This window comes from Rhipicephalus microplus, chromosome X (genome assembly GCF_043290135.1).
Source record: "Rhipicephalus microplus isolate Deutch F79 chromosome X, USDA_Rmic, whole genome shotgun sequence".
Taxonomy (NCBI): domain Eukaryota; kingdom Metazoa; phylum Arthropoda; class Arachnida; order Ixodida; family Ixodidae; genus Rhipicephalus; species Rhipicephalus microplus.
This window is the reverse complement of record NC_134710.1, coordinates 89,311,484-89,331,111: the sequence shown is the minus strand read 5'-3', so window position 1 is coordinate 89,331,111 and position 19,628 is coordinate 89,311,484. Positions and strand designations below refer to the sequence as shown.

The 19,628-nt window shown below is 44.1% G+C and overlaps 1 protein-coding gene across 1 annotated transcript in view; it reads right to left on the bottom strand.

The window, feature by feature from the left end:
• The window catches only part of Letm1 (Leucine zipper and EF-hand containing transmembrane protein 1), a 58,813-nt gene extending 49,408 nt beyond the window's left edge, over window positions 1–9,405 (bottom strand). The window contains exons 1-2 of the mRNA XM_037427378.2: window positions 9,212–9,405; window positions 755–1,339 (exon numbers count right to left, since the gene is read on the bottom strand). Coding sequence (XP_037283275.2) covers window positions 755–1,255 — 501 coding nt within the window. The 5' untranslated portion in view covers window positions 1,256–1,339; window positions 9,212–9,405. The remainder of the gene's footprint in view (window positions 1–754; window positions 1,340–9,211) is intronic.
• Window positions 9,406–19,628: the final 10,223 nt, after the last annotated feature.

Below are 19,628 nucleotides of genomic sequence, written 5' to 3'. Positions count from 1 at the left end.
ATCAGGATATAAAAATATGAAGGCTAATCCATGGGTTACTTCTTTAATAAACTTCTAGAACGTCTGAACAGTGTTTTTCAACTTGAACTGCATGCACAAACCCTGAATGATGTCACAATCGCAGTCTTGGCGATGTTTGCTGGCAGCAGAAAAAGTGTAGCGAAAAATATACCGACCTGACAATATAATAAGTACAAAAAGTTGAAAGAGATTGTCAAGTAGTGCCCTTACTTCATAATGTACAGCTTGAATGTGGTTAAGTTTCCATACAAAGTTACAAAACTGATGCTGAAGCAGATGTTTGACTTATTGCTGGTTAGAATCAAATTAGAATGGCTCCATTAATGCTAGTGCATCATTGCAGCGCTAGTCCGTATCATCTCTCTTCTCTATTTATGTTTGCACACTACAAAGTTTTCCACAACCATTAATACATAATATTATGTAAAATTGTGCTCCTTGGTCAGTTTGCGGCAGTAACATATATAAGTGTGCTTAAGGACAGCTTATTCCATAAATGCTGCACTGAAATCTCTAATGCATAAGAGTCCCACGCTTGCAAGCAGCATTGTTTTGACGTATAGTCAAATGCCTGTGGCCTTAATATTTTTTAAAAACTCGGCTTCTCACTTTCAAAGCAGAACAGACAATGACAAACATTTCTCGCATTGCCGCTCATGAAATGGCTCACACACAGAAAAACAATACCAGGTGTAAAACATAAACTTGAAGCAACAAGAATAAAATAATGCACCTGCTTATGCTCTCGTCGAGTCAGTTCGTCACCATTGAGAACCCTATGGACCAATCGGCTTGAGACTCGAATGTCAATGAACAAGAGTCGAAAACCATGGTAGTAGTGCACCAACTCGTCCCAGATCCTCTTCACAAGTGGCCGCTTTGGCGGCGCAGGCACGGCTGCAGCAGACGTATCTGGCTTGGTGGCTACTGCGGATGGCTCGGCTTCTTTGAGTGCCTTCACTGTGCCTTCTACCTTTGAGGACTCTTTTTCGAAGAGCCGCTGAGATGGCACAGACAGTGGCCGACAGAACACCAGGGACAACATATTGTGCGGAGGTGCGGCTGCCGTTGGCACCCGGCGGCGGTGCAAAGGTGGTGTGCATCCATGCCATGTGGACATCAAAAGTCTATGTGGGTGCCCGGGGCGGTGGAAACCAGCTACAACACACCTTCCTGGTCGCAACATGGTCAGCTGCCAAAGGTGGACGCTGCTAGATATCGGCCTCCGGTGCATGGCAGTGGGGCGCAGAGGAGTAGGACTGGCAGCCCTATTTCACTCAGCAACTTTTCACGGACACCATGCACAGCAGCTGGACCTCTGCAAGAGTAGATAAGAGAATGCTCACTGTCAAATTCACATAAGAAACCAGCCAAGAAGATTTTTAAATATTTTTCTTTTTGCTGCTGAAATGACAACTTGGTATGAATAAAAAACCATACTTTCCAGAGCACATGTATTTCATAATATGCCCCAGTAAATACGACCCATACATTTGTTTACAACCACACACACACACACACACACACACAAAAATCAATAGCTGCTTTTTCTGCTACCACATGGTAGCAGTGTTTGTTGCATACATTATCATCAATACTGGCATTTAATGAATTGCATGGACAGCTTGCAAAACTTTATTAAGAATGAGCTTATACCCCTTGCACTACAATATTAACATTGGTAGAAAAGGCTCCTGCGAAGGTCTGCATGCTGGTTAAGAAAATAAACTTACAAGACACAAATATGCTCTTAATTTCTTGGTCCATAAATTCCTATTTTTAACAATGTTTTAGAAAGGAAGTATCTTGTTGAGGTTAGACTGGAAATTGCTATCAGTATTATTTACATGGATTTAAAGTTTTACAGAAGCCTACAAGAACACAAAAAATTATCTACAGTATTTTTAGACATGGCATCTCAGGGCATAACATTGCAATATAAAATTGCACAGTGGTAGTATTTAAAATAGTTTTTCTTTTGCTCTCAGCAGAAGGTAATGATTTATGAATGAAAGTCAAAATTTTATACAAACTCTTGCCTTCTCATACAACCTTAAGAGAAGGTGGTTAAGAAACTAATGAAGCAATAAAACAGGATGTGGAGGTTGCTGAGGCTGTGTAGAACATTGTACTTGCACTTTGTTTTCTTAAGATACACTGTCATACAGCATGCTTACACAGCTTCAATACTGATACAAAGCATAAGAGTGAGAAGTAGAACTAAGGGTGTGATTTAATGCGTTTGAATTGCTCATGACCAAATAATACTCACAGGTGCTTTATAAATCATTAATATTATGAACGACTATAGAAATATGAACTCTATCCTAAGTGCAGTATAAGGATAGGAGAAGCTGACAGGTACATAGAAAATAACAAGCAGATGTCTGTTAACGTGCCATTACATTGTTTCTTGTGGCTGCTTCAATGAATGTCTATAAAAATTACAGGAAGGCAAGGCTCTGTTTACTATATGAGGTGACAGTGCCACAGGACTTCCACATCTGTACCATGTTTCCAAGGAATTCAACACATCGACAGGAATGCGATACGGCTGACGCATAAGAAAACTGCTAAATGTTGGGAGAAACAGTATCTCTAATACACTGAATGAATAAACTAAGATGGTTTCTAGACCAGTATGTCAAACTGAAGATTAATCTTATATATAACAAGACACTGCAAGAACAAAAGCAAATGGCCAAGAAGTGGTTGCTCTGGCTTACCAGACAAAAAGGTGAGCTAAGTGATCATATCCCTCTAAACTAGTAAAAGTCATGAGGTATTAACAAGTGCATGCATGCAGCTCCATTGATTGGTCTAGCCATATAGAACATGAGAGTAAACAAGATCTCATGTACAGCATTCTGCTAGCTTGCATGTGCCTGCTTCTGAATTGTTTATTTTTGTATGAATACTGACTTGTGCATTCATACGAAAAGAGCAAGTAAAAAAGCACTTGCATATAGAACATTAAGAAAGGCCTTTACCCCCACAGAGGACTAAAATGGGCTGAGAATGATGATATAAAGTAGGAGTTGGCAACCCTTTGAGGCAGAGGGCCTTTTTGGATGAAAACCAAGGTCACCAAAGCAGTGGGGAGCTGGACGACAAAACAAGGAGGGGGGGGGGTTGCAGGAAAAACAAACACTTGGCAAATTGGCTACGTTTTGCAAAACGGGATTAAAAATCGTGTTTATCTTCAGCACTAGTGTCACAATGTTGCAATCAAATGTAGGTTACAAGCGAAACCTCCATTTTCGGTTAGAACTGCTATGTTGGCTTTCAGATATGAAGTGACAAGAAGAAGACGGGGTGGGGGGGGGGGGGGGGGAGTGACGTAGCTGGCAGCGGCACAATACTGCCCCACGGGCCGCAGGTTGCCGACCCCTAATTTAGAGCATAAGCTAAAAAATTGGGAGGCCCTTTAGCTTCGCCTTTAAGAGTTGACTGTGATAGCCACATCCTGTCCCTTGTGTGCAGTGAGATCAAAAATGCTTGTGTCAGTAAAGCTTTCGGGTACGGCTGCATTCTGTGTAATGAGTAGCATGCTTTAAAACATGGGAAACTGTGCGTGAAAAATCTTTTCAAGCTTGCTAGGCACCCACTACATGGGCTTAAGGGAAAAGGTGCAGTAATGTGTGAACCTTTTGTAGTGTGTGGTCCGCTTTAAACCATGAAGTTATCATAATCTCATGTTCTGACGTCCAATCGCAATGGGAAATTGTACCACAAATTATTACTGCGATATTACATGCTGTATTGTGAAGCATATATACAATACTCCCGTGGTTGTAAAGTATGCAAGTTGCTTTCACTGCATTTACAAGCAGAGGAAGTTATTTTCCCTGTATTTTCAGACAAAGGCATGGCTATGTGGTAAAACACCCGCTTGCCACGCAAACGTCCCTGCTTTATTCCCCGCTCTTATCCAAACGGCCCTGGTTCAATCCCCACTCTGACCCCAAATTTTTTAATTATTTTATTTGCATCGTTCTTTCGGTCACACATAAGATGATTTTTCTCTCGACTGAATTCGCCCCTTTGGGCAACATAGTAATTTTTGGCACACGTTGCGTGTATTTCTGCCACGTACGTGCAGTGCTACGATATTTGGCTCACACATTCACTTGTGTCTCAGCTATCGGTCAGCAGCTTTTTCTGACTATGTTCCAAATATGTTGCAAGGCCCTTCTAACACCCCTACATCCCATTTTTTTTACTCAGTTTCTAGCATTTAGCTCCTACACATGTAGCAAGAGAGACACACAAACAGTGAAACTATGCATGTGACGAGTAAAAATAGCAGGACTAAATTAAACAAATTCACTGATTTGTTGGGGGATGTCCAAGGGAACACCAGAGGTCAAACATAAGTACTTGGAAAAAAGGAAGATTGCCAAACAAAATTTTAAACATTTTACACCCACATGAATAATAGCTACACACCTCTGTGTGTTTGTGTTTGGCCATACCACAGAATAGGTGCTCATGCCACTCGAATTAGCCATCTCGTTGGCTTGCTAAGTGTCGCTATCTACTATATTATCAACATGGCACTGAACAGATAAACAAATATACATTTTAACAACATAGTAATGGCTCAATAAAGCTTCTGGTTACACTAGTTGATGGAGCATTGTAGCACTTATCAACTGTGTTGCTCTGCAGTTTTCTTTCCTGAAGGGGCATTTAAAGAAAAATGCCTACACCCACATAATTAAGTTACTTTGACAATACCAACAATGCCATTCTCATCTCAATTAGACCTTACACAGCTAGCTAAGCCAGCAAAGGCGTGAAAAGGAGAAAACTTAATTTAAAAATTAAGAACAGCAGCAAAGAAGATGGTCTGTGACACCGCTTTGTACATCTCTCACCAGCTTGGTGGTAACATCATGAATTTTCGCCATACTTGTGGTCTCGAGCGTGAACATCATCATTGTACCACAAACAAAATTCTTGGCACAACGTGTTACATTGACATTTTTCTAAGAAAACAGATTAGTGAAGTGCAGCACCATCAAATATCACTCTGTCATACGCCGGATCGCTGACCGACCATGGCTATGGAGGCATGCTCACTGGCACTGCCTGGTAGAATAGAAAAAGCTCAGTGAAAACCTCCTGTAAAAATATGTGACGTCACACTGATTCCAATGGAAGTTTGCCACAATGTTCACTCATCATATCTATAATTTTAGTCTAGTGTCTTGACTGAGCTGAGATGGTGCCAAAATTGCAATTGTGGGGAGATGCGAGTTTTCAGATAGGCTAGTGTTTAGAGAGATTATCTATGATGGGGAAAAAAAAGAAAGCTATAATGACAAATGCAGTTTATTTTGGCATCACTGGCATGTTGCTTTTAGCTTAACAATAGGTACTAGGGGTGTCCAAATAGTGAACTTTTGAACCGAATCGAATAAGAATCAAATAGTGATGACATCGAAATGAATACGAATAAAATTCCAATATCGTTCGAGTTGGGTGAGGTCGTAAGCATTCACTTTGAAGAAAAACGTTGCACAAATAAACCCGACAAGTAAGAGAGAGGAAAGACACCTCTTGTCTTGCCTCTCTTTCCTGTCTGCCTTTTTTGTGTGATGTTTTTCTTTAAAATGATTAGGACAGCCATTTTGAGAACAATTTATTTAAAAGAAATATTCATTAACTTTAACAAAAAATTATTACAAATGCTTTTACCTACCAAAAAATGCCAATATTATGCAAACCGAGGTATGCTCGAATACAGCAGTAACTAGAGCCTTCAAGATTTTAAGTAGCTGTCAGATGAGTTCCAGCAAATACTTCAATATTCCAGGTCATATTTGTCATTATCTTTTAAATAAAACTGAAACATGAAAATGAAACGTTTCCTCAATCAACATCATAATGAATTCCATGATGCTGATAGTGGATTAAATACCTGCTTTGGCGACACTGCACTATTTTAAGCAAGAACAAATTCATGCAGGCAGCAGCAAGCACAGGACCGGGTTAACTGGTGGAACATGGGAGAGGCCTTTGTCCTGCAGTGGACGTAGTCAGGCTGATGATGATGATGATGATGATGATGATGAAATTCATGCAGTGAACCATTTTGCCTTAATAGTCCTGTAAAAACTTGGGTTGCATGCATTAGAGCAATTCAATTATGAAAACAACAAAAATGATCCCTCATTGTTTCCACATTTTGTGCCGATTATTAAAGAAGTATTCAAAATATATTCCATTTATTCAAATCTTCGTGCACATCAGTGATCGTCAAGGATTTCAAGCTCTAGATGTGTAGGGACATTATCTTTTTTTTTCACTTACTACATAGCTGCTTACCAAGTATTTTCATAATAAGATTTTAACTGCTAAAGTATACAAATAATCATAACCACCCTTTAAATAACCACTTAAAAACACAGACGAAGTGCAGTGTGGCTTAAAAGGTTGCGCTCTGGTAATAACGTATCTCACACACACACTGTTAAAGTGTGCTTACAGGGCACAAAAATGCGAGTGTACTCACGCCAACATAAAAGTGAAGAGGAGGTTGCGTACACCCGCCACATTCTCAGAAAAGCGAAGGCAGAGGATCACACTTACGTGGAATGTGTAGTACTACAAAATGTAGGAAGATGGGAGGGCCGATTTAGTGGCACTCTCACAGCTTTTGGCCACATGTTTATTTAAGACTTTCTAACACTGGGCATGAAAAGCACATGTAGGCGACCTACAATAACGTGCCACTGCCATGTCCAATTTCTGTGCAGTAACTAGGTGCCAAATGTCACAAAGGCTGCCTTAAGCAGCACGATAAATTCACTGCTACATCCTTGAGATTCAAGCTATTATATATACCATTACCACAATTGACAGCAACCCAACAGCAAGAGAGAGAGAATTTCACATTAGCCCCCTTTAATACAAAGATCTCAGCTTTACAAATGCCTGTCAGATCCAAGCCTTCTCCACTGACACAGTTATACTGGTGACACAAAGTTCACTGAAGACTTGCTTCTTGCCACGATGCAAACAAGCAGTTGTGCACACCTCACATCATCATTTTAGTTAATATATACGTTAACGAATTTATGTAGAATGTATATGTTCAGCCAGTAGCAATATTCAGCCAAGGGACGCAGGAGTGACAACACGAGCCTAAACAGTGCCATTTACTACTAACCTCTTTCTCTCGCTATCCAAAACTTGCTTGGTTAGTTTACACTTAGTTTGAATTCTCTATTTATCTATGAGCATGATATTTAAAGCTTTAGTTTTATGAAGATGATTATGCATTATGCTCACTATTTAACTTCTGCACTTAACATTGCAATAGCTTTATCGTCTGAGCAAGACACCAATAATAACTATTCATCAGTGTCGGGTACAAATGTCAGAGCAAATGAAATCTATGGTACTTTGAAAGAGTATTCTTCAGTTTTTCTCAATTTCGAGTCACTGACAACATTCGAGATTATCATTGATGCTTAAGCTATGTGAATACATAGTGTGGATACCGAAATGAGTTGCAAGTAAAACCAACAACTTCTTGACATTTTTCTTGTGAAATTTTCACGTGTCATAGGAACACGGGTATGAAAGGTGTCAATGCCTATCTAGCTTTTAAGCCTGACCCTTGTGAATTAATTTAAACCATAATACTTAAAACCACCTAACATTCTTAAGCAAGGTACACAATTTTTTTTTATTTTGTTTACAAGCCCAACTTACATGAACATCATTAGGGACACATCTCATTTAATAAAAACTGCATATATTTGTTGCAAGTTCCAATATCTTGCAATGCACCCAATTGATGACAGAGTATATCACTTTTTATGCTGCTAAATCAATAAGTGACTTAAACTCAATTAATGACTGCAATTAAATGAGTCTTCCAGCCTGCTTAAAAACAATTACCAGTGTGCCCCAGGACTTCAAGAAACAACTAAACAACCAATCGTCCTTTTGCATCATAGGGAACTTGTTAGTTTTAGGAAGTAATTAAACCAACCAGAATTATTCAGCATTGTTAAAACAATTCGTATACTGTTTATGAAGCTAAGTTGCCTCCCCTACACAATTGCGACACGTAATTTTGAACAGAGTGGAACCCATAAATACAGCCGCAATTGTTTTTTTTCCCTCTTTTGCGCAACGACCTTATTAACTAACACACAGAAAATATTTATCAAGCCATGCACCACGTTCCGATAACGCACATAGAGAATGCTTACCTTATGCGCGGAAGAACAACGATAACTTAGCATAGGCATCAACAACCACGGAAAGATCATAAAGCACCACGATGCAGTTTTATTGTATTTATTTCATTGACAGTCCAGTTATTTCTATGGACTTAGTCATCACGCATTACTTCATCGCGCAAAAACATTCGGAATTAGCTTTTTTATACGCTCTTTACTGCACTTCCACATAACATCCGTTCGACCTAGTTAGATCACTGCACACAATTCGCACTAAAACATATACACGCACCGATGTTCGCAAGCAGGCGCATACATTTGGATTTCACGTTTTTGCATCATCCATACATGACCGAATAATTAGAAGTGGAGCACACGACCGAATTATACAACGGGAAGCGCAGGCGAAATAAGCGCCAGAAACTAAGCAAGTTCAGTCAAAGGAGGCATTGGTTCAGTGCAGAAGGAACCAACCGTCGGGTAAAGTTGTCAAATACTGCCTTCTGCCCAGGTCAATCTCTTAAGTAACGAGTGCGCCGGAAATTGCTCAATAACCCGATGGTAAAAAGAGCATGGAGCTTTTTATCATTCAATTGACCTCAAACCAGAATTAGTTCTTAGCAACTACCGCAACTCGCAAGGTCATTCATCAGTTGACACTGCGGCGACTGCATAAATATCTCACAACATTGAACTATACCTTAGCGAAAGGTACACAGAATGACCAAAAACGCCTGCGCATGGCTTAATCATTATCACCGTGCTGCTTCCAGACAATCAGTGAAACAAACGAAACAGAAAGTCCCGCTTCGCAAGAAACTCATTCATTCGCACACGAGGGCAAACCAGCAACGCACACAACGCGCGCGACAGCAATCAGAAAAGAAAGCAGGGTATTTTCCCAGGAAACGACAACGTCGCGACATTGGTAAAGAAGAGGCCAAAAAACACAAAACAAAGTCAGCTGAGGAATCAGAAGTCACCTGTACCTTTCTTTTACGACGATGGAGTCAGTCTAGGCCTGATCGCCGGCTGTTTTGTATTAGGTTACTATAGCTAAACTACGCTCCTCAATATGACATAGACACCAGCGCAAATTATAGCGTAAAACTAACGCAGTGTCCATTCTAAATTCTACAACCTAACATAACGGCTAACCACACGCGTGAGATGAAAAAGCGCTACACGCCATCACGCCAGCCATCTGCTGAAAGTAAATGTTGAACTAGCAAACATTTGTCCGCAGTTTCGTATTTAGTTAAGCGAACTGTAATGATCAGTAAAAGTCATAAAATTATACTTAATTGAGCAAACATAATAATTTTACATGAACAGTATTAAAAATGGTATGTTGTTTATTTATGTGAGCCAAATGTCAGTCAAGCCAAGCACAGAAATAGGTCAATGTTACACTGCACCAGCAAAGTGCACCGGAGTCACCCGAAGTGCACGGAGTTGTTTCCTTCCTTTATGTTGGAGTGTATAAACGGAAATAGATGATGAACCACGGACACGGTGCAAGGGAAGAGACCTTTCCTTCCTCCTTGTGATGAACCATGAAAAAAAAAAAGGAGGATGTAGTGGCGCACAGCACCTACGTGTTCAGTGCACACTGCGCATGCATTTTACCCCTGCCAACGAAAGTTTTGTTTAATAGTTTTTTTTACAGTAATTCGCAGCTGTGCGTCTGGTAATACCGAAATGGCAAGGTTCTATTTGGCGTGCATAAATTAGTTGCCAGACTTTCGAGTGGTAGTAGCCAGATTGCCGTCAAATTTAGCAGAAAAGTTTGCCCCTGTAGTTGTGGCTTTTTTGTGAGGGCTTGGTGTCGTCCGCGGTGCATTTCGCGAGGGCGTAAGCTACGTTGGTCGTTTTAATTGCCAAAATGAACGTAAAACGAGTGTTCCAGAAGTCGGGGCGCGTTATCTTGCTGTGTGCGCTGTGCAATCGAGATATCGTGTCTCAGAGTTGGGGAATCAACGAGGCGTCGTCCACCGTGCATTTCGCGAGTGCGATCAACTTGTTCGCGAGTGTGTGTGCGACGGAATTAATGCAATGAACCGCGCATTACAGAATTCGGGTTCTCTTGCTGTGTGCGCAGCTGTGCAATCAAGAGGTCGCGTCTCAGTATTAGGGACGACGGGGAAAACTGAATAGAATTGCAGCAAGCGGTGCACTGCCCCTCCCCCCTTTTTTTTCTTTTTCTTTTTTACAGCTGATCGTGCCGCGCCGGGACGCTACGCTTCTCCTAGCTGTGTCAGCACAAGAAATATCATTGGGACTCGTGTACATGTGGCGAGTAAACGTCCCAAGGCTGGCTAATTGGGGTACGTCGGATATGCTACAGCTATATATACGCCTGGAAGGCTGCTTTATCGATGCAGTTGGAGCGAATTAAGCGCGACTAGCGCGTACCTGTATATGGGACCCCGCCGACGAACCTGCTGCGACTCTATTCAGTTTTCCCTGTCGTCCCTATTACTGAGACGCGATCTCTTAATTGCACAGCTGCGCACACAGCTATAGAGAGCACGCCCCGACTTCTGTAACGCGCGGTTCATTGCGTTAATTACGTCACACACACACTCGCAAACAAGTTCATCGCACTTGCGAAATGCACGGCAGACGACGCGTCATTGATTCCCTAACTCTGAGACACGATCTCTTAATGCACAGCCGCACACACAGCAAGAGAACGTGCCCCAACGTCTGCAAGGCGCGGTTCATTCCGTTAATTAAAACGGCCTCTTAATTGCACAGCACACACAGAAAAAGAACGCGTCCTAACATCTGCAAGGTGCGGTTCATTCCGTTAATTAAAACGGCCAGCGTCGCTTATGCACTCGCGAAATGCACCGCGGACGACACCAAACTCTCACGAAGAAGCAACAACTACAGGGGCAAATTTCTCTGCTAAATTTGGTGGCAGTCTGAAACAACTGATCCAACGCCAAACAGAACCTTGTCTATCGAAATTATATTGTAAATGTTCTAATGCACTCGCTCGCTGGATTCCGTGCCGACCGGTTGTGCCCTCGCGATCTCTGACGACAGCATAGCTCTGACCGACTGGGTTGGTCTTACGCCACCTCCTGACGCCGGTTCCTGACGACGACGACAGCATAGCTCTGGCCGACTGGATTAGCCCTATGCCATCTCTTGTCGCCGACAAGAGCTCTCGCCAGTGGTGCCCCGTCCTCGGAATCCTGCAACCGTGTCCATCTTTCCTGTCTTCTCCTTACTTCCGTCGTTCGCTGTCCCTGCGCCTCGCTCTCTCCTTTCTCTCTCTCTATCTCTTTACCTTCTAACCCAATTTTAATCCATTTTCTATCCCAACCCTCGTGAGCTACTGTTGAGGTGTCCTCGCCCTGTGAGACAGTTACAGGGCTCACTTTTCTTTTCATTTAAAATCACCACCCCCCTGCCCCCTCCCCCGAATAATTAATCATAGCGGCGTTCATTCGGAACGATTTTGCGTCAGTTCGAAACGGCCGCCTGAATACCACAAGAAACAAGCGTTCCACAGTGGATCAGTGCGCTCCAGCTACGGTGACGTTGGCGGTGAAGAATGGAACAATGTGGGGCCTTGAGCGTGTCCCCCTCAGAAAAGAAAAAAAAACAGAAAAGCAATTCTGGCATAAGCAGCCCAAACTACCTCGAGAGCAGCTAGACAACAGAGCGAGAGGGGTGACGAACAAATAATAGTCATCGCCGAGTTCTTGCAAGTGTTCTTGACCTCTGCACCTCCCCGGTCTACGTGAAACCACAGAACATGTCGATTGCACCTGAACACTCCGAGGGGCACGCACCCTTCTTTAACCAAATTAAAGTATCTTCTAGGCAATAATCGCGGTCAGAGGTGGCCCCTCATGCAGTACTATCAAACAACACAAGCATCTCGTGTTTGCAAGTTTGGTGTTAGGCGTCCTTTAAGGTCTTTAGTGTGAGATGAACGATAATTGATACTGGAGGAATTAGGACAGAGAAAGACTTGTTGAAGAAACACTGCAATTACGAACGAAAAATGCCGAGCCAGACATCGGTGTGATTCCACGCCAGGATCAGTGCGCATCGATCCTAGCTGATCCCATTAAAATTATAGAAGTAAATACTAGTAAAGAAAAGAGAGAGAGAGAGAATAACTTCATGGTCGATGGTATCGCGTTTTGTAACAAAGAAGACTAAATTTTGTTGTATACATAAAATTACCTCATCATCCTTTCTGATTGATACATATGCTCACAAATATCTGATACATTTCCTCTTGGGATATATATATATATATATATATATATATATATATATATATATATATATATATATATATATATATATATATATATATATATATATATATATATATATAATGTGACTTAGGTGTACGTTAATACTTGCACAATGCAGAGAAAAGATTTTGGTGAGTATTATACTTATTAATACCAAACTTTTGTGGCTCCGAAAACGACAAAAAAATATGTACCTCTGCTATGATAATTCTTACAAGATTGTAGGAATTGGGTGTGTCGGTACAACGTGATTGTCAGGGAAAATCAGTGAAATCAACAGAGAATTCATTATTCGAGTTCTTCCCTGAACGCACGGATCTTTTTTTTTTTTTTGTAGAGTGCCTTTTCTAGCGTTCAATTATTTCTTCTTTCCCGCTCTTTTCTTTTTTTCGCTGTATTCATTTATTCACAATACCCAAAAGGTCGCGCATAGGACATTGCATGAGGGCTGGGCTAACAAAGAATTGGCGTGTCATGTTATATTTAATGTCTTGAAAGATGGCCCTTGGACGGAACCCTTGAATTGAGCAATATCATTGATGGCGGTGATATGTGAAGGAAGGGCATTCCATTCTCCGGTAGTATGCAGAAAAAAAAAAAGTGAATGTTGATAGGTGGTCGTGTATGCACGTGGATGATACACAACACTGCGGTGCGCGTGGAGAGGAACGATGCGCAGAAATGATGATTTGGTTTCCTGGAGGCAGCGAATGGAAAAACCTAAAAAAGGATGACAGCCACATCGGCTTAGCCGGAGTATCTTCTTTTGTTTCCGACAGAAATACACAAAGTGTCCGAGCAATATTGAGCACCAACGAAATGAAGTGCGTTAATTAAACCTTGCCCATATTGTTCCTAATAAATTTGGTCAGATTGATTGATATGTGGAGTTTAACGTCCCAAAACCACCATATGATTATGAGAGACACCGTAGTCGAGGGCTCCGAAAATTTCGACCACCTGGGGTTCTTTAACGTGCACCCAAATCTGAATACACGGGCTTACAACATTTCGCCTCCATCGGAAATGCAGCCGGGATTTGATCCAGCGACCTGCGGGTCAGCAGCCGAGTACCTTAGCCACTAGACCACCGAAGCGGGGCGTAAATTTGGTCAGCCACCAGACTTTTTTTCATAAATGATGTTTATTAGTCAATCAGAAGAGGTAACATGTTAACATATATTTATACGGGCACTGTGCAATTTTCATTGACGTGCTAGTATTTCATGATGACTGAAGAGTCACGCGGTTAGGCTACACTGCAATACGCATCGGAAGTACAATCCTCAAACAGAGTGTGGTGTAGCCGTAATTAAATGAAAACAGTGCTATATCTATCACACCCAGGCTAAAACTCTTGAGAAAGTACTGCTAAATATTTTCTGATTATGACTGTAGTACAAAGCCGACTGAAGCAGTTATGCTGTCTTTCCTTTAATGTTTTCTCACGGGGAAACTACGTTGCATAAAGGGTTGAGATGGGAGCGCTTGAAGATCATGCACAAGAAGATCACCGAATATGAGGTCTCAAAAAGCGACAGCAAAGGATGGCTTTCATAAACGGTAATTGTGCATTGGTACATAAGCGGGAAAATACATTGCGAAGACTTAACTGACATTGAGATGGGAGCACGATGGAAAGAATGCCTGCGTCAAAGAATTCGTGCGAGATCAATTTTAAGCTGTTAAACAGGGCGCTCGAAAGTGGCGTTCACGGAAAGCTTTTCAAGGGGTACGCGGGTAACCTTTTGAACATATAGTGTGGCTGATCACAGGCAATTGAAGCTTTTAAGTTATGATTCAGCCTGACGGGTACGTGCGGTCGCTCAGCACAGGTTGTACATTCGTCCTCGTTGTGATATCAGCCGCCTCGACAGTTGCAGTTATTCAAGTACACCGGCCTTAGTGGCATTGCTACATTTTAGATTTTACTTTTATGTGAAGATAACATTAGAGCACGGTTGTGTATTAATAGTATAGAAACGCGTCAGTACCGATGGCGATGCAGACAATGCACATGCATTGATTTATTTGATTGATTAATTTGTGGGGTTTAACGTCCTAAAACCACCATTTCATTATGAGAGACGCTGTAGTGGAGGGCTCCGGAAACTTTGACCACCTGGGGTTCTTTAACGTGCACCCAAATCTGAGCAGACGGGCCTACAACATTTCCGCCTCCATCGGAAATGCAGCCACCGCAGCCGGGATTCGAACCCGCGACCTGCGGGTCAGCAGCCGAGTACCTTAGCCACTAGACCACCACGGCGGGTCGACAGTGCACATGCAGGGTACGTGGCTGTGCCGCCCGCAGAAGCAAGCACAAAAACAAACGGTTACTAGATATACTTTATTCTGATGCGTCAGCCAGCAACGCTAACAATAACATTTTTCAAATGATGAGTGGGACGAGGCACTCAGTAGCCCTCATTCGCCAGAATACTACCAGAGCGTATACTTCCAATGATCCTAAAATAAAATTAAAATGCTTTTGTGGGGACAATTGTTAAAGATACTATACATATTTCGCAAGTACAGCACGGAGCCACTTTTAAGATCCGTGCGGACAGTGTTTGGACAGTGACAGTGCGGACAGTCGGGAAACAAGCTCTTCTTGCTGTATATGGGTGCCCTACACGGCGAAATTTGTGCAGATGAAATAGCATGTGTGGCTCCTGGTATATAGGACAAAGATTTTGGCAGATGCATCACATTAACCAAAAAACTTCCAGCAAGCAGTCACTTAACTTCTTCAACAAAGGGCTACAAAAACGCACTTGCATTTTGTTTTGCAAAAAAAAAAAAAACTCACAACAAAAGATTTTCTCTGTTCTCAATTCCGGATGCGAGCAAAGATTGCTCTCGGACTTTTCTGGAAAACCATCAATATTCAAACATAGGCTGAGCTCGATAATTATTCATTTATTTGTAGGTTTTAACGTCCCAAAACCACCATATGATTATGAGAGACGCCGTAGTGGAGGGCTCCGGCAATTTCGACCACCTGGGGTTCTTTAAAGTGCACCCAAATCTGAGCATTTATACGGGCCTACAGCATTTCCGCCTCCATTGGAAATGCAGCCGCCGCAGCCGGGATTTGAACCCGTGACCTGCGGGTCAGCAGCCGAGTGGCCACTAGACCACCGCGGCGGGGCAGGCTGAGCGCGTTAGGCAAGCGTGGAAATTCCATGGGTTTGGCGCAGAAACAAGAAACAATAGTGACTCCTATAAACTGACAGTAGCGACGTGACCATGCCGCGCGAGCCTCGCAATTCTACCGCTCAAGCATTTATTCTTTGTCGCAAATTAGGCACACTGATTTCGCCGTCGTGAGAAACGAGGCCTCAACTTAGATGCATATTATCTGCACATCACTGCTGAGTCGGCGCCGGTTATGCTGCAACGAAAAGGGTGGTGGCGGCAAGCTTACGTCGTCACTGCGCGAGCCACCACTGATCGGACCCTGCACACACTATATATCTGCAACACGTTGATACACCACGTGTGCACTTCATTAACAAGATCGGCAGATCACCGCTAAACTCGGGACCATGCGCCATCATTTCATTGTGCCGCTTAACCCTGAAGTAGGGCGCAACCAGTAAATATTGAGTCGAACCGAGAACGTTACATTTCTGGGGACTCGATCGGACTTGGAGGGTGACACGCCGGCTCGTTGAGGTCGTTGTGTACGCTCACAAAAGCTGAAAAACAGCCATTTATTGCTTTCTGCCCAGAAATTTGCGACCCGTTTTCGTTACTTCCGTCCTCTGCGATTGCGAAAGCACGGCGTTTTAGGGCCTCCACCATTGTGCCTTCGGCTTCTGCAGTCACTTCCCCAAGGATATCATGTTTTCGTGCCTCCGCACCCGTACCACTTCGCGTCCTCGCACTTCGGCAACATATGCCGAAACAACGGTGCTGTGTGATTGCTAACGCAGAGCGGCGTAGCGCGAACGTAGTTATGATGTAGCTTCTGTGAAGCGATGCCGGCCTTGCCTCCGTGCGAAACGTTTACGTCACAGACGTGCGTGGTGCAGAATCCACACTTGTCACATTTCCGCGAAGTCACAAAGCCCGGAAACTCAGTGTATGGGTCCACAAACACTTGCAAATACTTTTCTTTTTCATAACGCCATCAACCTTTCAGCGAAACTCGGGGAAACACGCAACCCCCACAACCACACAACAAATACAAGTGGCGCCTACGCAGGTCGCGTAGGCATATAGCCACGATAGCGTACGGGAGCCAAGACAGACAGACGTAAGTGTTGACCGTTTCCCTCGCTTTCTTTTGGTATCGTTGCGAGCACGTCTCCCGGCCGCCAGCCATCGGCTAGGTCTGCGGTACATACTTAGCGGTACTCTACGGTATGATTACAATGAACTCGAAGTGTAGTGGCGAGTACTCTTCCACAGCCCCGCAACTGTTGCCGTAGTTAAGGCTGACGTACGTACGTGATTAAAAAAAGGCTTTTGCTGCGCCGGCCACTTTTCGGGAGATTCGAAATAACATTCGTATACTATCGGGAGGTTAGGTCGAAATTCGGGAAGTTGGCAGGTATGCTCAACGTCAATTGCAACGTTTTCAAGAAACGGCATGGAACTTACCAAAGTTCGTGGCTGGATGCATCTTCACACGTGCTGTCTCTCCACATGCCGCCATTAAAGTGTAGAAAGGAAGCAGAAAGTACAGTGTGGATCATGGAGGAAGGAAAAAACTATTAGTATAAGGAAAAAAACTATTAGTATAAGTATTTCTTCGACTCACTCTCTGGATTTCGTGCCGACCAGTTGTGCCCCTGCGATCTCCGATGACAGCGCAGCTCTGGCCGACTGGATCGCCCTACGCCATCTCCTGACGCCGACAAGAGCTCTCGCTGACTGGTGCCCCGTCCTCGGACTCCTGCGACCGTGTCCATCTTTCCTATCTTCTCCTTACTTCTGGGTGTCGCTGTCCCTGCGCCACACTCTTTTCTTTACCCTCTCTCTATCTCCATACCTTTAATCCTATTCTTTTAATCCATCCTCACCCCATCCCTCGTGAGGTATACTGTTGAGGTGTCGCACTATAATGCAGACAGTTACAGGGCCCACTTTTATATTTTTTTCTCTCTTAAGAATCACAAAAGAAGTATTTCCTTCCTCCGTGGTGGGGAGACTGCTATAGCCACTAGAGGGCCACATTTTTTTTCGAACCCCATCAGTCGCAGAGAGGTGTTCTGTGGTCGCAGTGTTTCCAGTGTTTCCAGCGGTCAGAAATTCAAGAAATTCAAATATAAATTGACGAATTTTAACTTCGCGAAGGTGATTGTACCCTTAACTAGTGTGTTTTAAACCGGAGTAACTTAAGCATTGCGTACCAAAGTTATATGTATTCATTCGGAATAAGGCAAAACGTCTGCGATCGGCAATCATGATTTTGTGAAATCGCTAAATGTATTTTTTGTAATAAATCTGTAGTGAATAGTGTTCATTGCACAAATACTGTAATTTCCATTGATAAATTGTCACGCTGGTTGTTGTCCCCCCCCCCCCCCCCGAAAGAGAACGTATATTTTAAAGATAATCCTGCAAACGTTTATCTGCAAATATTTTCGGGATCCTGCCAAGTGGACGAGGACATTTATGCCTTTGGAGGACAAGCATAAGATGTCGACTGTTGTCTGGGTTAGGACGAAACAATTTTCAGAAAATCCCCCAGAGCGGGTGCATGCCACAAATTCCAGGCATGCTCTACTTTTACTTCGTCTTGTGCTTCGTCGACCTCGCGCTGCGTTTTTGAACCGATCCGCGATTGTGGATGCTCAGCGCTCGCTTATTCCGGGCCCGTCGGCTTCGACAGAGTGGCTGCTGCCAGCGCTTTCGCTGACCTGCGTGTGTGTCCCGCTGCCTCGACTACTATGCCGTTGTTCTCCGCTTGTGTAAGAGGCGGCACCCCCGTTCCAAACGGCTGACGGCCAATCCCTGAAGACCGCCGAGTCTCCGCAACCGGCAGTGTGAAACGTCGCCGCTACGGACGCGTATACTTGACTACCCGGTCGACGCCTTCGCATCTGCCTCCACCACCATTCGATGCGGCCAATCCCCGAGGCCTGAGCAGCTGCCGAAGCACCACGTCTTCGTGGCACAAGAAAATATGCGCGTCAAGTGGAACTACGCATGGTCGACACATCTGTCTCCGCTGCTACTCGATGCCACCAGCGCCCGAGGCCTCCTCCGCAGCCTACACGCCGTGTCTTCGTAGTGATAGATGTGCGTGTGTCCACAACTTGGACGGCGGTCCATCGTCGAGCAAAGCCGTCGGAGGCAAGAATCCGCTGAAGCTGGGCGGGGATCTCTGCACAAGTCCTCGGCCTTCGCTAAAGAAAAGCCCTTCAAGATCTGGTCTTCCCGCCACGATGATAGCGGCAGCGGCTCCAAAACCAAGGCATGTGGCACCAGGCGTCAACAACAAGAGCACTTGCTTGCGCGGGTTCCGTTCAGATTCCCATCCCAAGTTTCGCTCAACATCAATTCCCACGAAATATGAGGTCAGTCAAATTTTTTTTATTTCAACTGCTCTGACATGGGATTAAATAAACATTGTGCGCCTGCAGTTGTGCGCTCGCGCGCCCCGACGGGGCCTACGTCGTCGTCGGAGTTGCCGTTATTCGGCGCGGGTCTCCGCTCGTGGGGCCGAGGACCTGCTGGGTGCCCTGGAGCTGTACCTGGTTGTGATGACTGCGATGAGTGAGCCGTAGGGGCCGATTTATTTGTGATCGGTGTGCGGGGCCGATTAAGCGTTTCAGGTGCGCGGGAATTACCATGATGGTGATAGCGGTGAAATGATGAAGCTCGCCCATGCGCGTGCTCGTGCACGTACCTCGTAAAAAGCTCCCGAGCCACGGAGACAGCTCGGCTAACCTCAGAGAGCAGAGCACAAGAACAAGTTCGGGCCACGCCCCGACTGCTTGTTCTGACCCTCGGTTTCTGGACCTCGTCTCGGCGTTGAAGTCCTCGGGTGCGTTCTGGACTGGGCATCACCCCACCTCACCCCCGGGTTGGTCCGAAGCAACGTTCTTCACGGCCAGCCGCTGTTCTGGTCTCGGAGTGAACGTATACGCAACCGGCTTCGATG